A 21,562-nucleotide genomic window follows, 5' to 3' on the forward strand; every position below is an offset into this window, starting at 1 on the left:
GCAGAGTTTTAACTGACGCGTCCCGGTCATAAATACCTTACAATAACGTTGTACCGTTCGTGGCCTTACACGTTCACACAATATATTGACACAATATTATTGTGCAATAAATATTGAGTGTGCGGGTCCCTTAACACTGCCAATACCACCCTCGCTACTACGGCCAGGTACGGGATTCCTCAGCGACGTATTACTGCGTGACGGCGTGCTATCTTTACTAAAACATTCATCACGTGGATTAATACAAAATTTATCCCCTACCAGTAGCTTAATTCTGTTGTCCGGCAGCATTTGCCTCCAGACCGTTCTAGTCATAAAAGTTAAGACAGGAAATACAAAAAAGCGTGACCGATGACCGTAGCAGTTTGGTCACTTTAATCCCACTAACCAACCAACCACAAAAGAGCGTGTGGACGGCCATTGCGGCTGTACAGTGAGAGCAGCAAAATAACTGACGGTGGTCGGACCAGAGGATATAAAATACAGTGCGCAACGTTTCTTAAAAAGATAAACTTGTTGACATCGAATGTAACTTGTTAAGATGTCTGTCAGGAAAGTATTTGCTTGCAGTGTAACACTTGTGTCGAAGCAGAAACATGGACAGTAGGCTGTATCGACAAGAACAGTACAGAACCGTTTGAAATGAGGTGCTACACAAAAATGCAGAGGGTTAGATACGTAAACCCAATAACCAATGAAGGGCTGCTGAGACGAATTGGAGACAGAAGGAAATTTTTTTGCACAACGTGAATAAAATAGGGATAGTTGATGTGATACATCAAGTGCAATATAGCAATCTTCAATTTGGCAATCAAGAGAAAGGGGGGGGGGGGATCAAATTTGTGGAGGTAGACAGAGGATTGACTGCAATAAGCAGTTGAAAATACCGTGAGGTTGTAACTAAAATGCAGCTAGTCGCAGAGGTCTAGTGTGAACTGCAATTATTGTACGGCAGCGAAACATAGTAGACATTCTAATGCGTTACTGCAGAACCGATTTACTCTGACAAAAGTTCAGATTTTGGCCATCGGGTGCGAATCTGGCGCTTTGAATGCAAGACGGACATATGGCAGTGTTTCCATATGTAATGGATTAGGAACGGGACGTGAACAGAGAAGGGTGAAATAAGTCAGAAAGGCATAATGTTGATTTTGTTATTAACCACCACTTACACAGTTTGCTCAGTATGAGCACTGGAGACGTCGATGATAAGCAGTTCAGCGCCAAATTTGGACCTTGTGACCAAAATTTGAACTAACTTTTTCCAGAGCAAGTCAGTTTCGCATTAACGCATTAGCATATCTACAAAGTATCGCTGCCACACGATAATTCCAGCCCACACTGACCTCCGGCAGTCGCTGTATGTCAATTGCAACACCCGGTAGATGGAGAGCGGCGTAGAAAGGTTCCTGTAGCATCCTACATTTAGTGTCCCTCGACGTGAAGGCCAAAATGTGTCCCAGCTGTTCTGAAACAGCGATGGCGATGGTTCCATCGGGGACACTAAATCCGTAAAATGATGCTCCTGGTTCATCAGGACTATATGCCGCTTTCCTCAGCGAGAGTTCTGTGATTAGCTCGTATAATGAAACGACGGAGAATCTGGCTGTAGTGCAGTTGCAGCCGTTTGCAGGAAATTGTGAATATGAGTACACGCATTAACGGTAATGATCTAAATAAACGGCTTCAAACGAAAAAAGCTTGAAGTCTATTGAAATGTGGTAGCTTAAAGGTCCAACAGTCGATTTTATGGCGCACGCGTAGTTGATTAACGAGGCAATTTAGCGATAAACACAAAAATAGACAGTGTTCTATACAGGTTTTCCCGCTCCACATGTTCCTAAATCAGCTGATAGCATTTGCCACTTATTGTGCATACAACCCTCTCAGCAAAACGCGCACGCGCACGCAGACACAACGCTTTGCGGCGACATGTCTCAGTATGCCGAAAAGGCACAGAAAGGCCGTTAATGAAGAGGATGATAATAAAGTGTCCGAAACATTCATTCCATGTCGTAGGAAAGTCACACAGTTTATAAGGTAGGATTAATTCTAAGCAAGCATGTAAAGTTGTGAATGCACACAAAGCAATTTGGTTAATGTTAGTCGTGTAAAGCAAAAAAAAAAAAAAAAAAACGCGCCGTGCCAGCTGTTGTAAATAATTTGACAACTGAACAACTTCAGTGATATAAACTGGAAGTTATTTGAGAATTATTTTATGGGCAGTTTCGGCGCTTCTGAAATAGGGATATGTGACAGAGATATCGTGTTTCTTAGAGCGACGTTTCTGCCACTGTTAAAAGCAGCATTCGTCAGGGTAGCGTTTTTTCTACTGGACGAGTGGTCGGGTCGTGCGTTCTAATATTTGCAGTTGGCTCAAATACGTTAGTCAGTCCTATTCGTTATTGCGTTACAGAAATTAGAATGCATGTTCTGACATAATCACCTATCTACGAGATGTGATAAAGTAACATCAATTTTTGTTTTTCTCAAAGAATCTTCATCCATTCATCAACACCTTCAAAGTATTCCCCCTCAGATATTACACACTTGTACCAACGATTATTCCAATCTTGGAAGCAATTCTGGAAATCGCTTTTCGTTATGGTGTTCAGCTCCTTCAGCACTTCCGTTTTAATCCTATCAGAGGTGTCAAAACGACGTCCTTTCATGGTCCTGTTCCGCCTCGGGGATAGAAAGAAGTCGCAGGGAGACACGTCTGGCGAATGCGGTTACTGAGGCAACATAACGGTTTTGTTTCTTGCTAAAAGAAATCGCGAACAAGCATTGAAGTGTGAGCGGGTGTATTATAATGACTGGTTGTACCACAGTTCTGGTCGTTTCATTCGGATTGTTTAGCGCAAACGGCCCTCAGATTCTAAGACCGTAAGGAAATCTTAATGCATCATCCGATTGTAATCGAAGGAAATAGTGAGAAGAACCATCACATGTGATCGAACTTGCCGAATTTTGTTCGGTCTTGTTTCTTCAGCTGGTTTCCATTTGGACAGTGGGCCTCAGTTTCGACGTCATACCCATATATCCGTATTTCGTCTTCTGTTGTAGCCTTATTTACAAGTTATGGATTGTTGGGGACTTAGTTCAACAAGTCGTCAGCGATGTTTGCGCGTCGCCGTTTTTCATCGAAAATAAACAACTTCGAATGAATTTTGCTGCTACACGTTCCATGCCCAACACATCCGAAGAAATTGCTTAGCATGAGCCAAAGGATATCCTGACATCATCGGCAACCTCTCTGATGTTCATTCTCCAGAACTTTTTTTTTTCCTGCATTGTCAGTAATTGATGTGCTAGGGCGTCCACGACGGTCGCCGTCTGCAAAGTCTTCTCGATGCTCTTCGAAAAGTTTACCATTTGTACTCATGTCTCACAGTAGATTCGCCAAAAGACACCGTCAACATTTCGAGTGCGGTGCTGCACTTCATTCCATTTTTCAAGCGAAATTTAATGAAATTCTTTGGTCCCTTTTGCCCGAAGTAAAAATTCACGAACACTCGTAAACCACGTATAAACGTTTCGACTTTCAACAGTAGGCTAAATATTTAAAACAGCTGGAAACGCAAACGTACATCAGGAACATGTGTACCAACAAGAGAACAAAAATTTTGAAAATAGGATTATGAAGTCCGCGAAATTAATAAAATTGTGTTATCTTTTGATCACCCGTCGCATTTATATATCTATCTATTTATCTATCTGCCCAAGGCACCCACGCTGATGCCATGCAATCACAAATAGGACTCACTGACATTCTTCTGTAACCTAACACTACGGCAGGATTAAATATCAGTATGTAAAATCTGAATGAATACAGCGCTGACCCAGTTGTAAATGTCATCCTCATGATGCTACTTCCTACAGTGGCCGAAGCTTGGTATGTAAAACAACATAACGATGTAGTCGAATACTGAGAAAAATATAGGCGAACGTTTATGTTACGAATAAAGGTCTCTGTCGAGAGTAACGCTTCCCATTATACCGTGACGAACATATTGAACAGTGACGCCCAAAAAGAACTTTTGGACTGCATTGTGCCTGCCATAGAAGTTAACTGTAAATGTTTGCGCCTTACTTAGCCGTTGACAAAGCCTGCTCCCCAACAAAAAGTCGCTGTTGTGTTGCATTTGTGTGGTAATGAGACATGTTCAGGAACAAAAGTTTCTTTCAAATGGCAAAAAGGAATTGTGATTGCCAGTTGTAATAAACAGTGTGCACTGAAACATCGCAACGTCTATGTTAAAAGAAATATATGTTCGATGTTAAAAAAAATTTCATTATTAATATTAGAACAACAAAGTTTATAAATTCCCAGCCTCGGTATTATTTAGATGTAACACCGTGAACAGTACACTGGACCCGGGTTCGATTCCCGGCGGGGTCAGGGATTTTCTCTGCCTCGTGATGGCTGGGTGTTGTGTGTTGTCCATAGGTTAGTTAGGTTTAAGTAGTTCTAAGTTCTAGGGGACTGATGACCATAGATGTTAAGTCCCATAGCGCTCGGAGCCAGTACACTGGATATAAAGAACCAATTGGGGCGTGGATCCGCACTCATTGTATGGATGATCAGCCTGATCGTGGTTCCCTGTGGCGACTATCAGTCTTCCTCACTGCTGCCAGGGTCTAACGAGTTTCTCTATAAAGGGTTTGACACTTCAACAGTGATTGTTTTCTGCACTAGTCAACGAGGTGGTTGGACGGTTACTTACTAGCAACAACAGACTCATTGACTGCAGGTTGACAGGATTGTTTGCTTCCTGGGGGGGGGGCTGTTTGCTTCCTGGGCGGGGGGGGGGGGGGGTGCTTGCTTCGTGGGCCTACTGTCTGGAACAGCCTGAAACCATTCTGCAACATTGTTTTATTTTGATTCATTTTACTTTTTGTGCGTGTATTTTTAAATGTGCTCATGAGGTGGCTGGTGGTTGTTCCAGGACCTGCAGGTGATCTACTATGGGCTGCGGGGCCTGGAGGCGCTGTCCGCCATCAGGGACTCCGTGCTGCGCGCCATGTGCCGCGCCGTGCGGTACGAGAGGCACGACGCCAACGACGTCCTCTACTAGTGAGTACTACACCGTACTATACTCTGCTGTCCTATACTGTACTGTACCGTACTGTACTGTGTTGTGTGGCGCTGCACTGTACTGGGCTACAGTATACTGTACTGTACTGTACTGTACTGCTCTGCTCTGCTCTGCACCGTGCTGGGCTGTAGTGTGTGCGCTAAACTTCACTACACTTCTATGCCCAACCTTAGAGCAGACGACTGCTAGTACTAGTAAAAACAATGTGGTAGCCTGTCTTCGGTGTCTCCCATTGAGTACTCTAAAATATATCCAGAAAGAATAAATACATCGATTTGCGGTTTTCGCTAGGGAATAGTGGACAATATACTGTCCTTCGCACAACTTAATTTTTAACGTTTATAGATGACTAATAAGTACACAAGATTTTTTTAAATGGAAGAATATACTTTTCTGTGGCGTTGGAAAGAGCCTTCGAAGAGGATTTCAGCGACGTAACAAGTATGGAACTGGACTAACACCACAGGCCGGTGTCCTGCCGTCACGAGAAGAGGTCCCTTGTACGTCTGCCCTACTGTGCCGAATGCACGCAAACACGTGACTGATAAGGTTCGTGTGCTTATCTGTGCTCGTGAAGTCCGTCAGTCTGTGTTCTGCAGTTTTACTTTTGAGGCGTTGCTCGTGAAGCTATCCAGAATTCGACACTGCATAAAACATTTGGAAAACTAGATGCCGATTTCGTTTATGGCCAGTGTCGCCGTCAGACCATTAGAGCAGTGGTAGTGCCTTTATGCAAAAGAGCCGTGGCAGCATGCAGAGGCTGTTGCTCTATAGTACTCCGCTGCTACTATGTAAGTGACGAAGCGCCAGCGAAGACTTTAAAAAAGTGTTTGATGCAACTGGGATAGCAGTAGGGCTGTTGAAATGGAAGAACTAAATCTAAACCGAAGATTAAAAAAAACTGTCAAACTATCCCAAACAATATCTACTAATAGCATGCATAGAACCACTAAGTGAGGAAAGTCCAGATAAGGGATGTGCAGAAGCAGAGTAAACGCTTAGGCAAATCCTAATTAAAACCAAGCTCTACTGGATTTGAATTCCAAAAAAAAAAAAAAAAAAAAAATATTTAACAGTATTTTTATTTACAGTCTGTGGCTGATACAAACCTCATAAAATTAAAATACATACACATATGTATATATTTACACACAAACTAGAGTTTGGCTTTACAACTGAATATCCAGTCCTTCAGCCAGCCGGGGGTGGCCGAGCGGTTCTAGGCGCTACAGTCTGGAACCGCGCGACCGATATGGTCGCAGGTTCGAATCCTGGCGCGGGCATGGATGTGTGTGATGTCCTTAGGTTAGTTAGGTTTACGTAGTTCTAAGTTCTAGGGGACTGATCACATCAGATGTTAAGTCCCATGGTGTTCAGAGCCAGTTGAACCATGTGAACCAGTCCTTAAGTCCAGCGCACTACATCTGCTGTACCTAGCAGGAAGTCCTCTTCGGCACCGTGATAGGCTCGAATCCTGCGTTCACTGACATTATGGTGAACGGTCTGGTATGGAGCCCCGCAGTCACAGGCTGGATTAGGCAGCTTCGTCCATTTAAAGACAGCATTCCTGCATCGGCCGTGGCCAGTACGGATTCTTTTGAGAGTAGTCCAGGTCTTGGGTGGTAGGTGGAATCCACTTGCAAGTTTATCACCAGAGAAGATGTTATGCAGACCCACATCTATCACTGCTTCACACCGAGCTTTCCATTCTTCAAGGGGTTCGAAATCCTTAGCAACCATGTCAGCAGCATCGCACATAGTTGGATGGCGTGATTTCAGTCTCCTACGATTTAAGAAGGGAAGGCAGAAAGGTGGAAGGAGTATATAGAGGGTTTATACAAGGGCGATGTACTTGAGGACAATATTATGGAAATGGAAGAGGATGTAGATGAAGACGAAATGGGAGATAAGATACTGCGTGAAGAGTTTGACAGAGCACTGAAAGACCTGAGTCGAAACAAGGCCCCGGGAGTAGACAACATTCCATTAGAACTACTGATGGCCTCGGGAGAGCCAGTCATGGCAGAACTTTACCATCTGGTGAGCACGATGTATGAGACAGGCGAAATACCCACAGACTTCAAGAAGAATATAATAATTCCAATCCCAAAGAAAGCAGGTGTTGACAGATGTGAAAATTACCGAACTATCAGTTTAATAAGTCACAGCTGCAAAATACTAACGCGAATTCTTTACAGACGAATGGAAAAACGAGTAGAAGCCGACCTCGGGGAAGATCAGTTTGGATTCCGTAGAAATGTTGGAACACGTGAGGCAATACTGACCTTACGACTTACCTTAGAAGAAAGATTAAGAAAAGGCAAACCTATGTTTCTAGCATTTGTAGACTTCGAGAAAGCTTTTGACAATGTTGACTGGAATACTCTTTCAAATTCTGAAGGTGGCAGGGGTAAAATACAGGGAGCGGAAGGCTATTTACAATTTGTACAGAAACCAGATGGCAGTTATAAGAGTCGAGGGGCATGAAGGGGAAGCAGCGGTTGGGAAGGGAGTGAGACGGGGTTGTAGCCAATCCCCGATGTTATTCAATCTGTGTATTGAGCAAGCAGTAAAGGAAACAAAAGAAAAATTCGGAGTAGGTATTAAAATCCATGGAGAAGAAGTAAAAACTTTGAGGTTCGCCGATGACATTGTAATTCTGTCAGAGACAGCAAAGGACTTGGAAGAGCAGTTGAACGGAATGGACAGTGTCTTGAAAGGAGGATATAAGATGAACATCAACAAAAGCAAAACGAGGATAATGGAATGTAGTCGAGTTAAGTCGGGTGATGCTGAGGGTATTAGATTAGGAAATGAGACACTTAAAGTAGTAAAGGAGTTTTGCTATTTAGGGAGTAAAATAACTGATGATGGTCGAAGTAGAGAGGATATAAAATGTAGACTGGCAATGGCAAGGAAAGCGTTTCTGAAGAAGAGGAATTTGTTAACATCGAGTATAGATTTAAGTGTCAGGAAGTCGTTTGTGAAAGTATTTGTATGGAGTGTAGCCATGTATGGAAGTGAAACATGGACGATAACTAGTTTGGACAAGAAGAGAATAGAAGCTTTCGAAATGTGGTGCTACAGAAGAATGCTGAAGATATGGTGGGTAGATCACGTAACTAATGAGGTACTGAATAGGATTGGGGAGAAGAGAAGTTTGTGGCACAACTTGACTAGAAGAAGGGATCGGTTGGTAGGACATGTTTTGAGGCATCAAGGGATCACAAATTTAGCATTGGAGGGCAGCGTGGAGGGTAAAAATCGTAGAGGGAGACCAAGAGATGAATACACTAAGCAGATTCAGAAGGATGTAGGTTGCAGTAGGTACTGGGAGATGAAGCAGCTTGCACAGGATAGAGTAGCATGGAGAGCTGCATCAAACCAGTCTCAGGACTGAAGACCACAACAACAACCACGATTGAGAAGTGGCAGGTTGCTATGCACGGGTAATTTAGAATTCCTGGAGATATTGTGGAATTCCCTCATAAGGCCAGTATATCTGTGAAGATCAGGAGACATTATGCCAGTTAACAGTGGAAGCCAATAAAGTGGAGTATGTCTGATTGCGCCAGATGTTACGCACATTGTTGTATTCAGCTGGGTGTCAACAAGCCTTGTATGATGACTGTTCATCTAAACAGGTGCACAATACTCAGCTCTTCAGTACGCCAAGAGCAGAGTTCAAGATCGCAGTGTAATAAAACTTTCAGAATAAATTAAATACTTGAGAATACGTTTACACATAAGATCAGTATGTATGTATTGAACCGGACCTAGAAACGACGGAGAGGCTTCGTTCCGCCGTAGCCCTCAGTAGTTCACAACCCCACAGCAGTCCAGCTGCCCCTCTGCCGCTCCACACCGAACCCAGACGAGTGTAACCCCAAATGTTTGCGTGGTAGAGTAATTATGGTGTACGCCTACGTGGAAGCGGTGCTTGCGCAGCAATCGCCGACACAGTGCAATTGAGGCGGAATAAGGGGAACCAGCCCGCATTCGCCGAGGCAGATGGAAAACCGCCTTAAAAAACCATACACAGGATGGCCGGCACACGGGACCTCGACACTAATCCGCCTGGCGGATTCGTGGCGGCGACCGGCATGCCTTCCCGCTCGGGAAGCAGTGCGGCACGCCGCGCTGCTAACTGAGCGGGCTTAACATCAATAACGTCACTTCTAGTAAATCAGAACACGTTGTAGTGTGTGGCACGCAACAAAACCTGACCCCTCCCCTCTTTTCTTTTTTTTACAGGATCAATCTCTCGTAACACAGGCGATTCAACTTGTCGCAGAACAAGCTTCGGATGCCGATAAATTGTTTCTGTGATCAGATGGAAAAAAATTTTCCTTCCAGTATTAAACCTTGACGCCTCAGGAACAGTGCGTGGCATTGTCATTAGGTGCTGGGCTCTTTAACATGTCTAGACAGCGGACAACCCATGGAATAACTTCCAGCAGTATCTCAAAAGCAGATTAAGCTTGTGTAAACACATCAAATTGCAGTTAACATTTATACCATTCCTTTCACCTTTACCTTGCTGAACCAATAAGTTGAGTGTGCACTAAGTAATCAATGTTCAAACCTGGACTTTAACACAACCGCTAATATAAGTTTCAAAGGAAACTTTAAATACTTATACTGAGTTACACTGAGCCACTTTTAAAAGGCGAATAAAAAATTTCCAGCAGATCGCTCTCTATTCAGGCACATAAGTTTCTGAATTACAGATATCAACTATCAATTAATAAACAATAAGTTCCGTAGAACGTAATGCGCTGGAGAGGACTAAAGAACCCGGGAACAGCCAAGCAAAACCAAATAACAAAATAAACCGACGGATAGGGCAGTTTTAACGGTAACCAATAATTGTCAGTATCTGAGGATAAACCTCCGAACAAGTAAGGTTTGAATATTACAGCTCACCAATAAATAGTCAGTAGGCGGCGTGGCGGCAAATCAAAGCCAAGCGAGGCGGCGTGGCAGCACAAATGTCTCAGTGGGAGCGTACGGCAGCTCACATGGACTCAGCGTCGAAGGCAGTTCCGTGTGGTACACCTCACGTTGCCACGTCGAAATACAGTTCCGTCATACGAATTGCGCTCCTACAGCCACTGACTGCTCCAAGCGACCGCTACATGCCGGGCTTACTGCTTGCACGCAACTCTCCGCCGATGTTCAAAAATGTTCAAATGTGTGTGAAATCTTATGGGACTTAACTGCTAAGGTCATCAGTCCCTAAGCTTACACACTACTTAACCTAAATTATCCTAAGGACAAACACACACACACACACACCCATGCCCGACAGAGGACTCGAACCTCCGGCGAGGACCAGCCGCACAGTGCATGACTGCAGCGCCCTAGACCGCTCGGCTAATCCCACGTCTCCGCCTATACCCCGCCTGCTTCGCTCATGCGGTCGTACCTTTAGCACCCAGGCCTGCCCTCTGTGAACTCTATTCTAATGCAGACTGTCTGCTTCCAGCCTCCCCTCCACTCTTTTCCTCCTCCCCTCCCTCCATCCAACCCTCACGACATCGAACTCTACGACAGACGTACACTTGCGCGGCAACAATATACGGGTGCTTGAAAACACGGAACGCACGTTTGTTTGTACTACTTTAACCTCCTCATCACCGAACCAAAAATTCTGTACGGAAAGAATATCAGTGCATATCGTCTATAGGCGTTATGTTTCGGACTAGCAGAATTTAACAACGGAGACAATACTTAAAACGTATTACCACCACTACTGTTGTCAATCATTTGACATCCACTGCGTGATAAAGCCCCCCCATCTAGACTACTCATGCATTACCTTTGCGAACTACACGCATCCTTGTTTGTCCTGCTTGTTTTCTAGTGACATTTACGCACTTTCCGGCAGGTCTCGCTATTTTCTTGTTTCGAAATTCAACGTAAAACATTCTCGGTCCATCTACCTGGTGAAATACCCCGCCCACCTCCGTTACAGCTTCTACTCCAGTGTTCCCTGATCCAAGTTCTTCGAAGTTTCCTAGAGGAGATAGGAAAACAAGCATGCATATCTCCATTGATAGATTAATAAGCTTGAATTTTTCACCTTAAAGGTGATAATACGTAACTGAAGCAAAATTTCCGATTAGTACACATTCAAATACTAAATTACGAGAAACTGTAGTTTGCTTGTCAGAAACACTACAAGCGATTCCATTTTTTAAAATCCCCTAGTTATCTTCAGCTCGGTGGCGCAATGATAAAGGTCTCGGCTTAGGTCGCCGGTCAATCCTAGGATTTTTATCTGTAAATTATTACCGCTTTCACCTCTGGCAGGTTTGTTGATGTGAAAAAGGGTGAGCTGAATTGTCATTCGAAGGCCACGTTAAACTGATTGTCCCCCTATAACTGGCTGGCTAAGACAGTTCAAACATTGGAAGAAGGCAACGGCATACCGCCCCCAACAGGACCATACCTATAAATCACTGTGGTGCTCAAATCATTTTTAGGGTTGTTGAGAGCTTTAATATACTGTCCTTTCCTAAATACAGAACAAATGGTTCTGTTGTGATAATTAGCAGTATTTCCTGTCCAGTTTGACCGTTGCATGTCATTTCAGGCATGTTATTTCTTTTCAGGCCTTCTTTCAAACACTTTCCATTACATGGTACCTCCTCTTTTCTTAGTCAACCTGCATTGGAAGCAAACAGTACAGTGTCGTAAGAAAACGAAGGCGGTCCATATATATCCGTCAGTACGTATTACTCCTACATTTTTCGAGTGTCAGAACTTGAAAATAACCTGTAGGGCTGAAGAATCCAGTTTGGGTGATACGGAATCTCCTTTCTTGACCCCTATACCAGTTCTGATTGTCATACGTCCCTGATGAAGCCTAAATCCCTGAATATACCGGAGCGAACACTATCAAACGACTATCACCTGACGAGTGTTGTCCCTGTTGTGCACAGAAGGCGAGCACAAGCAGGCAGCATTCGGTCGTGTTCGGTTTAGCATTCGCAGGCACTCGCGAACCTTCGGAGGAAGTTCGGGCGCTCTCCACTTTGGCATTCGCAGCACAGAACGCATTCATCTGGTGTTCCACGCACGAACTACTTTCGTTCTTGAAGCTGAGTTGGTCGAGTAGAACAGAGTGTACTGTTGCTGGTAGTAGAATATAAACATCGTAGGTGCTTCTTTAATCCAACAGATCCTAATGGAAAGAAACATGCTTGGTTGAAAACTAACGTAGCACTCAAAGATCCAAGTGGGGAAATGAGATAGACGAAAAATTCATTAGTTGCTTCCATCAGGCGGGAACGGAGCGTAGAGGCACAAGTTTTTGTGTTTGTTTTTATTGAGAAGGAACTGCACCATAAACTACCTGGAAAGAAAAAAATAACGTGATGTATCTCTTATCACGATTTATCCAAAATAAAAAAAATGTGCAAAAGGCCTGATCAATGTCTTGCCTCAAGTTAAAAGTAACTGCTATTACATTGCAAATATATCACTTTTACTTCACGAACTCTTGCTGTAATACACTGAAGAAACTGGTATAGGCATGCGTATTCATATACAGAGATGTGTAAACAGGCAGAATACGGCGCTGCCGTCGACAACGCCTATATAAGACAGAAAGTGTCTGGCGCAGTTGTTACATCGGTTACTGCTGCTACAATGGTAGGTTATCAAAATTTAAATGCGTTTGAACATGGTGTTATAGTTGACGCACGAGCGACAGTATATCCGAGGAAGCGATGAATTGGGGATTCTTCCGTACGACTATTTCACGAGTGTACCGTGAATGTCAGGAATCCGTAAAAACATCAAATCGCCTACATCGCTGCGGTCAGAAGAAGATCGTGCAAGAACGGGACCAAGGACGACTAAAGAGAACGGCTCAGCGTGACAGAACTGCAACCTTTCCGCAAATTACTATAGATTTCAATGCTGGGATATCGACAACTGTCAGCGTGCCAAACATTCAACGAAACATTATCGATATGGGCTTTCAGAGCTGAAGGCCCATTCGGGTAACTTGATGACTGCATGACACAAAGCTTTACCCTTCGCCTGGGCCCGTCAACACCGACATTGGACTGTTGATGACTGGAAACATGTTGCCGGTCGGACGAGTCTGGCTTCAGATTGTATCGGCGGATTGACGTGTACGGGTATGCAGACAACCTCAGGAATCCACGAGCCCTGCATGTCAACAGGGGACTGTTCAAGCTGGTGTAGGTTCTGTATTGGTGTGGGGCGTGTACAGTTGGACTGATATTGGACCCCTGATACGTCTAGACCACAACTCTGACAGGTGATACGTACGTAAGCATCGTTTCTGATCACCTGCATCCATTCATGTCCATTGTGCATACCGACGAACGGGCAATTCCAGGAGGACAGTGAGACACCCCCACACGCCCAGAATTGCTACAGAGTGGCTCCAGGAAAAGTCTTTTGAGTTTAAACACTTTCGCTGGCCACCAGACTCCCCAGACATGAGCAACATTGAATATATCTGGGATGCCTTGCAACGTGCTGTTCAGCAGAATTCTCCACCCCCTCGTACCCTTACGGATTTATGGTCAGCCCTGCAGGGTTCGTGGTGTCAGTTCCCTCCAGCACTACTTCAGAGTCCATGCCACGTCGCGTTGTGGCACTTCTGCGTGCTCGCGGGGGCCCTACACGATATTAGGCAGGTGTACCAGTTTCTTTGGCTCTTCAGTGTATGACCGAATAAATAAAATTCGTTCATCTTTTGATCACATGCTCTCCCCTCCCTCTGCCCTAACAAACAACATCAGAGTTTTTATGAAGTTTGACATGCGTACTTTTAATTTACATTACATTAATCGTACGTTACTAACATCCTCCTTATAACTCATACCAAAAACTGATGTAGCACATGAGCAGGAGTCAGTAGATAGGGTAGAGTGCTCCAAAGTTTTCGGTGTACATATTGATGAAATCTTGAACTGGAAGAAACATTACTAAGCTTCTCAAACCGTTCACTTCAGCTACTTTCGCTCTTCGTACAACTGTTAATGTTGGACACAAACGAATCAACCTCCTAATAATATATTTTGTGTATTTTCGCTCAATACTGTCTTATGGAATGATTTTGTGGGGGTAACGCACCACTTACAAAGAAAGTATCGCTTGCACAAAACCGAGCAGCAAGAATAATATGTCGGGGTTCACCCACAGACGTCTCGTAGATAGACGTCAGGAGCTAAGTATTTTAACTGCGCCCTCACAATAGATATTCACTAGTGAAATTTGCCGTAAATAGTCCATCACAATTAAAGAGCGACTGTGATGTCCATACCTGGAATACAAGGGGCAAAAATTGTCCAGGTACTAGTAGGCCTCGTGCTTTGAGGGATCCATACAAACTTAATTATTTATGCAGACAGTTCGTCCAACCCTTGAAATGAAGAATCCAGACGGTTTTTGTCTGTTATCGACTTTGATAAGGAGAAGGTATCGATCCCGGGGATTCCAAGACTTCCGGAAATGTAAGTCAGAAGTCGGATATCAGATGACAAAAGAAACATTTTTCGTGTGATGCATTTACACATCAACGATTTTCTGATATTTTTCCTTTACTTGCATTGCGACTATAACTACCGTTATATTGGCGCGAAACTTGTGTGTCGATGGTACAAGCGAATGGGCGTGTGATGGTTAACACTGGATGATTGTATGTGATAGCCCTTTCTCTTTTGCTCGTTTGGTAGGCGGATGGTGTATTTCTTATTAGGATGAATTACTACCAGCGAATATAAGATAAAATTTCATTTTCTCTTAAACTTTCTACAACGCGGTAAGGCTGTTCTCGACAAGCTGGTGAACAGAAATTGAGCATTCTGCACAGCGGCCCTTACGACAGAGATGGTAATCCAGCAGAGGGGAAGTGTAGTGTTAGTGTAGTATACGAGACGGCGCTGATAAACGCGACTCTCACGGCTCGGCAGACACGCACTCTGTGCGTATTTTTAGCGCAGCGACTGCCAAACACGACCGCTCGTTCCGCTTTGTTCCCTGTGTCCCCGCAATTTCCTGCAGAATAACCCCCTGCGTTGCTTTGGACAAAGTAATTGCCCAACTTATATTCGAAAGTCACTGTACACGAGGAGAAATACTAAGCATGAAATTAGATTTTTGAACAGTATCTCCTAATCTTCTCTCTCTCGGCATGAACGTTCGCTTTTATATTTCATGCTAGGAAACTAAGCTGCCTGGGATCTGTCAAAACTTGAAGGTACTAAGAACGTTAAACTCCCCAGAAAATGTTTAGTGACTTCGATATCACTGAATAAATCCTCGTAGAAAAAGAAATCGCAGCCTTACTCGTACAGTACTTGCACATGTGAAGACTCAGTTCGCCAGAAACGATGCCTTTAAAAGGTAACAGTACAGCGCGAAGTAGCTATCCTCATACGCAAATGTTCTCGGTTGTCAGATAAATCATTCATTTGCCTTTAACCTTGTTCTGCTGCAAAACCCTCGTTTGGCCATTAACGCCGTTCGGTTTTTCTGACTGCTCTTCAAGATGTTATACTCGATCGTTGCTTGTAGTGACAATCATTTCCAAACGCATCATCGAAGCCCTGAGGAACTTCTTTCGCGTCAGTAGCTGTTTCGGCTGCTTACTAATGTTGTAGTTTGTGATCGAAACCTTTACGGCGAACTACCAACTGATACCTGTAAATTGTAAAATCGCGTGTAATAAACACGTGGAAAATGAAATAATGCAATTAACAATGAAATCATAGAAAGCAGCTTAACAGTTGTTGAACACAATGGATTATTAGCAAAGCAAAAAGATACTAAAAGCTCTCTAGACTATCTGCTCTAAAAATAAGCACGTTTTCAAAGCTGATCATAAGGTGTCTCAAACGAAATGTTGATGATCTGTGTTTATCACCGTGGAATCTAGTTTATCCGGCCCTCATTGACCCAGTTCATGCAGATTCGTGGTTTTTTCTTTTGTTTCAATAACTTTTAAGTATTTGATACTGCAGACGTACTACCTGCTACAATCTACGACGAGAATTCTAAAATTTAAATGCATACAACCGCCATACACGGATCTTGGCGTGGTGTCTGTTACGGAGTTTACAATGAGCTGTATATTACGTGTTGGCCTCGTTTGTTTTGAGTGTGAAATGACATCAAAGAGAGAGACGGTGTAGAATCCACGAGCAAAGAGTTAGCTACGCTGCGTAGGATGGAGAAAAAGGGGCATTTGTTGAACGACACTGCAATTGCTTCAACACCAATTTCAGCAGCAAAGATTCCAGGATGCTCACATATAGGTTTACTAACGTAAATGACTGACTGCGAAAAGACAATGATACCTTTTATGATAAGATTTCAAATGATGAAATTATCGCCATTTGTTCATTTAGCAGAGAATGACGACAGTAGTGATGGATTAATTGACGGAATTACCGCTCAATCTGAAGATATTTACACGTACAGAGGGAACAACGCAGCTGGACAAAATAATGGCATATTTGGAACGCCAGGCGGAAACGTTTTCGGCCTAACTGTTACTGGTGAAACCCCCGCGTGATATTGCTTCATGTACACTCATCGCCATAAAGGATTCCACCGAGGAGGACAACGCGGATTTGGATCATTGTTGGCAGGCAGGTGGATGGTACTACACATACAAAATGACTGCACTTTCAGCTTTGAACCAACCAACAGTTATTCCGCTACATGACCACAAATCGTGTTACTGTGGCTTCAGGGGCCTATGGTTGTGAATACAAGCGTCAAGAAGTGCGGCATGGAGGCTTTTACAGATCGCGGATATACGTGGTCCAGTCACATTAATGTGACCACCTGTCAGAATCCTGAACCTTCTGCAGCGCAGACTTGCAGGAAGAGAGTAACTGAGGTTCTGGAAGCTACCGACTGGAGTGCCATGGCCAGCTGCGCTAGGTTTCTCGGATCAGCATCGGTGGAGCGAACACCCTGATCAAGGTGGTCCCGTAGATTCTCAATTGGGTTTAAAACGGGGGTTAGGGGAGTATGGTGACCGGGGGAGTACAGTGAACTCAACCCAGTGCTCTTCGTACGTACACTATAAGTTGTGTAGCATGTTGAATTGTACTGCTGCTGGATGCCATCCTGCCAAGGAGAAAAAGCTGTATGTGGTAGTGGACATGGTACCCAAGAACAGATGTGATCAATTGTGCCTTCCAGAATGATGAGACCAAAGGAAATGCCACAGGAACATTATCCAGCCCGTAACACTCCCTCCTACGGCCTGGACTCTTCCGACAATTGATGCAGAGCCCTACACGCATAAAACGTGATTTACCTGAAAAGGCCAGTTGGTTCGCCGCTCGGTCGCGTACTGACTTGCAGCTTCATCCTATGTTACCGAAGAACAACAGTTGGCACGGGTTCATGAACCAGGTGCTTTCTGCGGAGGCCCATATGCTACAACGTTCGCTGAATGGTTGTTGAGGGGTGTCTGCTGTTGGACTATTAGTTCATTTGAGTGGTCAGTTGCTCAACAGTTGCACCTCTATTCGCCTGTACACATCTCTGCAGCCATCATCCACCCCAGTCACCTATGGCCTGTGTTACACCACACTTACCTCGCCGCCGGTTTTGTATAGCGCCATTTGGCCACACACAATGTACTTTAACCACTGTGGCACGTGAACAGTTTACAAATTTAGTCGTTTGGGAAATGCTGCCACACTTGACCGTAAAGCCAATGATCGTGCCCTTTGGACGATAGATAATTCTCTCAGTATCTGCGTTACGACAGCGACTGCACTGTTTCCGCATACACCTGAAATGCTTTATATACCCTCCACTGGTAAGGTTTGCCACCTGCCTTCTGAGTGGTTATTGCATGTTGACGCCGAACATCGACGGTGACCGCATTAATGTGATTGGAGTGTGTAGGCCGGTGATAGCCCATCCCATGCCGCTTGCACCTGAACATGCAGATCCTAAAGACTACTGGGTCCTGACGTTACACGTTCCGTGGCATTCCACACATTCTCGATTGGGGGGAGATTGATCCATGCTACTGGCCACGGCAGAGTATCCACAACTGCAAGGCCTTGCTCGGGATTTTGCTGCCTGCGAAAGGTATTGGCGGTTACTGGATGCTACATGGAAGGTAAGACAGCCCACTGAGGGTGACAGTTGTCCTATTAATGTGGGACAAAGCCGAGAGCGTCCACGAACAGCAGAGCTGCAGCCTGCAGCACCTAATATACTGTGCAGCTGTCATGGATCCCGTTAGGAACCCGAGAACGATGAATGGGCACCGCAGGATATGGCTCCCCCCACCATGAGCCCAGACTGTCGGGCCATCTGATGGGAAACCATAAACTGCTCTTCGTGGTGCCCTCAGCTGCACCCTGTGACACAGACCCGGTGGTTGTCACCTCAAAGACAGACGTGGGACTCGTCACTGAAGAAGATCCACTGCCAGTCCCCAGGGCCGCGTGTCCGCCGTCTGCAGCAGGCGAGCCGGGCGCGAGGCTGTGGCGGTGTGAGTGGCAGGCATCATAACAGGTTTGTTTACATCAGGAACAGCGTTCTCCACGGCCACATTAATGAGATTCATGATGGGAGGAAAAGGGAATATCGGTCGTAAATGTTAATCTGTTTATAGCAGATCGATTGCTGCTACTGCGTAATTCTACTTCATTGTTATTCTATCCTAAATAAATTCGTACATAGTACCTTTTGACTGTTGAACCGCCTGGTGTCTATAATATGGTGGTACCATGTGTAATTTTATTTACGATGAGTTATTATGATTTGGATAGAATTGCACTGGATATAGCTACAATAGCTCAGCTCGATCGACAGTAGGTTAAAAACTTAAGACAGATGCTGCCCTTCTCCCTCTCGTGGAGGAATCATCACAGTTCACATCCGGCAAGACATGCGTCTTGCCGCCTACCGAAGGTATTGGCGGTTACGGGGTGCTGCATGGAAGGTAAGACAGCCCACTAAATGGCTCCTGTCGTTGCCATCGGATCTGCTGGCGTGTGGCGGACATTCCATCGGTGCTTCCTCCTTGTTGTTGAGAACGTCAGACGTCCAGATGCTGCACGCACGCACGCACGCACGCACGCACGCACGTACCCAGCCTCCCGCAGCCGCACTATATGCCCCTACCCGCCTCGGCCAACTAGTCCAGCTGGGCAACATACTGTCTTTCAACGTGTCGCCTGGGCTTAGCGCAAATTAACGTGATGCTTTACTGATTCTACCCGCTGTCGTACCGGCCGGACGGCCGTTTGGGATCCCTCTAACATCAACCGAAGCGCACGACATCAGAAAATAAGAAATGGCTCTGAGCACTGTTCGACTTAACTGCTGAGGTCATCCGTCCCCTAGAACTTAGAACTACTTAACCCTAACTAACCTAAGGACATCACACACATCCATGCCCGAGGCAGGGTTCGAACCTGCGACCGCAGCGGTTTCGCGGTTCCGGACTGTAGCGCCTAGAACCGCTCGGCCACCATGGCCGGCCACACGACATCACAGCCCAGCACAGAAGAGTCTGTGGTCGACTGTGCGAAAGTAATTGAGACCAACAACAAGGCTCGGAATTAATTTAAGGAAAACACGTGGAAGGGTGGCCCAACCTGATATATCATTCCCAAACAAGTATTTTTAAATAATAAAATGGAAATGAAACGAATGGATATTGATGTACTGGGAGTCTCAGAAATGAGATGGCCAAACGCTGGTGACTTTTGGTCAGGGGATTACAGAATCATACACACTGGAACAGCACAAGACAGTCCCAGGATTGCAGGAGTGGGAATTATCCTCCAAAAGAGATGGGGTTAAGAGTAAAAGGATTTGTTCAACATAGTGAGAGGATAATTTATGTCCGATTGGAAACTAAACCAAGAGAGACAATCATATTCCAAGTATACATGCCAACTACGAGGCACGAGGATGATGAAATCGACATGATGTATGACCACCTTGAAGAAGTAATTGGCAGAATTAAAGGAGCTGAAAACCTTGTCATCATGGGAGATATGAATGCCGTTGTTGGAGAAGGTAAAGAAGAGGATGTGGCAGGGAATTTTGGATTAGGATTAAGAAATGAAAGAGGGGATAAACTTGTAGAATTCTGCCAAAGAAATAAACTTTGCATTACAAATACCTTCATTAATCATCATCCAAGAAGAAGATATACTTGGAAAATGCCTGATGACATTAACAGATACCAAATTGACTTCATATTAGTGAAGCAAAGATTTAAAAACCAAGTTAAGGACAGCAGATCATATCCAGGCTGTGATGTGGAAAGTGACCACATACTCGTTATGATGACGACTGAACTAAAATTCAAGAACATTAAAAGAAGAAGTACATGTAAATGGGATTTGACAAACCTGAAAAACAAAAATACACTGAAGCACTATCAACTAGAAACAGACAAGAAAACAAATACACAGGGCTGCAATGACATCCAAAGCAGCTGGGAAAAAATAAAAACTGGTATTTTAGAAGCAGCAGAAGAAGTAATAGGAAAAGAAAGGACAGAGAAAAGGAAGGAATGGATCACTAATGACCTACCAAATATGATGGAAGAAAGAAGGAAATTAAAAAATTCTGTGAAGAAGGAAGACCAAGAGAAATACAAGAGTCTGAAAAACAGAATCAACAAAGAGGCAAAACAAGCAAGAGAAAAATACCTTTATGATCTCTGTATTTCAGTTGAGGACAACATGAGCAAGGGAAATATCGACAAGGCCTATAAATGTGCGAGACATTGCTTTGGAGACAGAAGAAACAAATGTAGGGCTGTGATGGATGAAAATGGCAATGTGTTGGATGACGATGACGAAGTTGCAAGAAGATGGAAACAATATATAGGAAAACTGTACAGCGGACCAGACCTGTCTGAAAACATCATGGAAGAAGAAACAGAAGTAGATGCACACAACATAGGTGAACCTATATTAAAGGTAGAGTTTGAACTAGCTCTGAAAAAATTGAAAAACAACAAATAGCCTGGTATAGACAATATCCCAGCCGAACTTCTGAAATCTGGAGGAGCAAAACTGAATCAGGAGTTGTATAATCTTGTTTTCAACATGTACGAGCAGGATAAAATTCCTACAGACTTTGAGAAAAACATTATGATCCCCATTCCAAAGAAGGCAAATGCTACAATATGTGAAAATTATAGGACACTCAGCCTAGTTACTCACGCCTCTAAAATATTAATTTCAATTATCCTAAAACGCATAGAACAAAAAGTCGAAGCTACACTCTCCGAAGACCAGTTTGGATTACGGAAAGATAGAGGAACCAGAGAAGCAATATTTGCTCTGAAACTAATAATAGAGAAACGACTAGATAAGAACCTGAAAACATACATAGCTTTCGTAGATGTAGAGAAAGCCTTTGATAATGTTAAATGGGATAAGATGTATGAGGTACTCAAAAAAGTAGGAATA

At 44.2% G+C, this 21,562-nt stretch overlaps 1 protein-coding gene across 1 annotated transcript in view; it reads left to right on the forward strand.

Annotated features, from left to right (window-relative positions):
• The window catches only part of LOC126455838 (rap guanine nucleotide exchange factor 6-like), a 200,408-nt gene that overhangs the window by 143,503 nt on the left and 35,343 nt on the right, over positions 1–21,562 (forward strand). Inside the window, exon 2 of the mRNA XM_050091603.1 lies at positions 4,950–5,077. Coding sequence (XP_049947560.1) covers positions 4,950–5,077 — 128 coding nt within the window. The remainder of the gene's footprint in view (positions 1–4,949; positions 5,078–21,562) is intronic.

The sequence above is a fragment of the Schistocerca serialis genome, chromosome 1 (genome assembly GCF_023864345.2).
Source record: "Schistocerca serialis cubense isolate TAMUIC-IGC-003099 chromosome 1, iqSchSeri2.2, whole genome shotgun sequence".
Classification (NCBI taxonomy): domain Eukaryota; kingdom Metazoa; phylum Arthropoda; class Insecta; order Orthoptera; family Acrididae; genus Schistocerca; species Schistocerca serialis.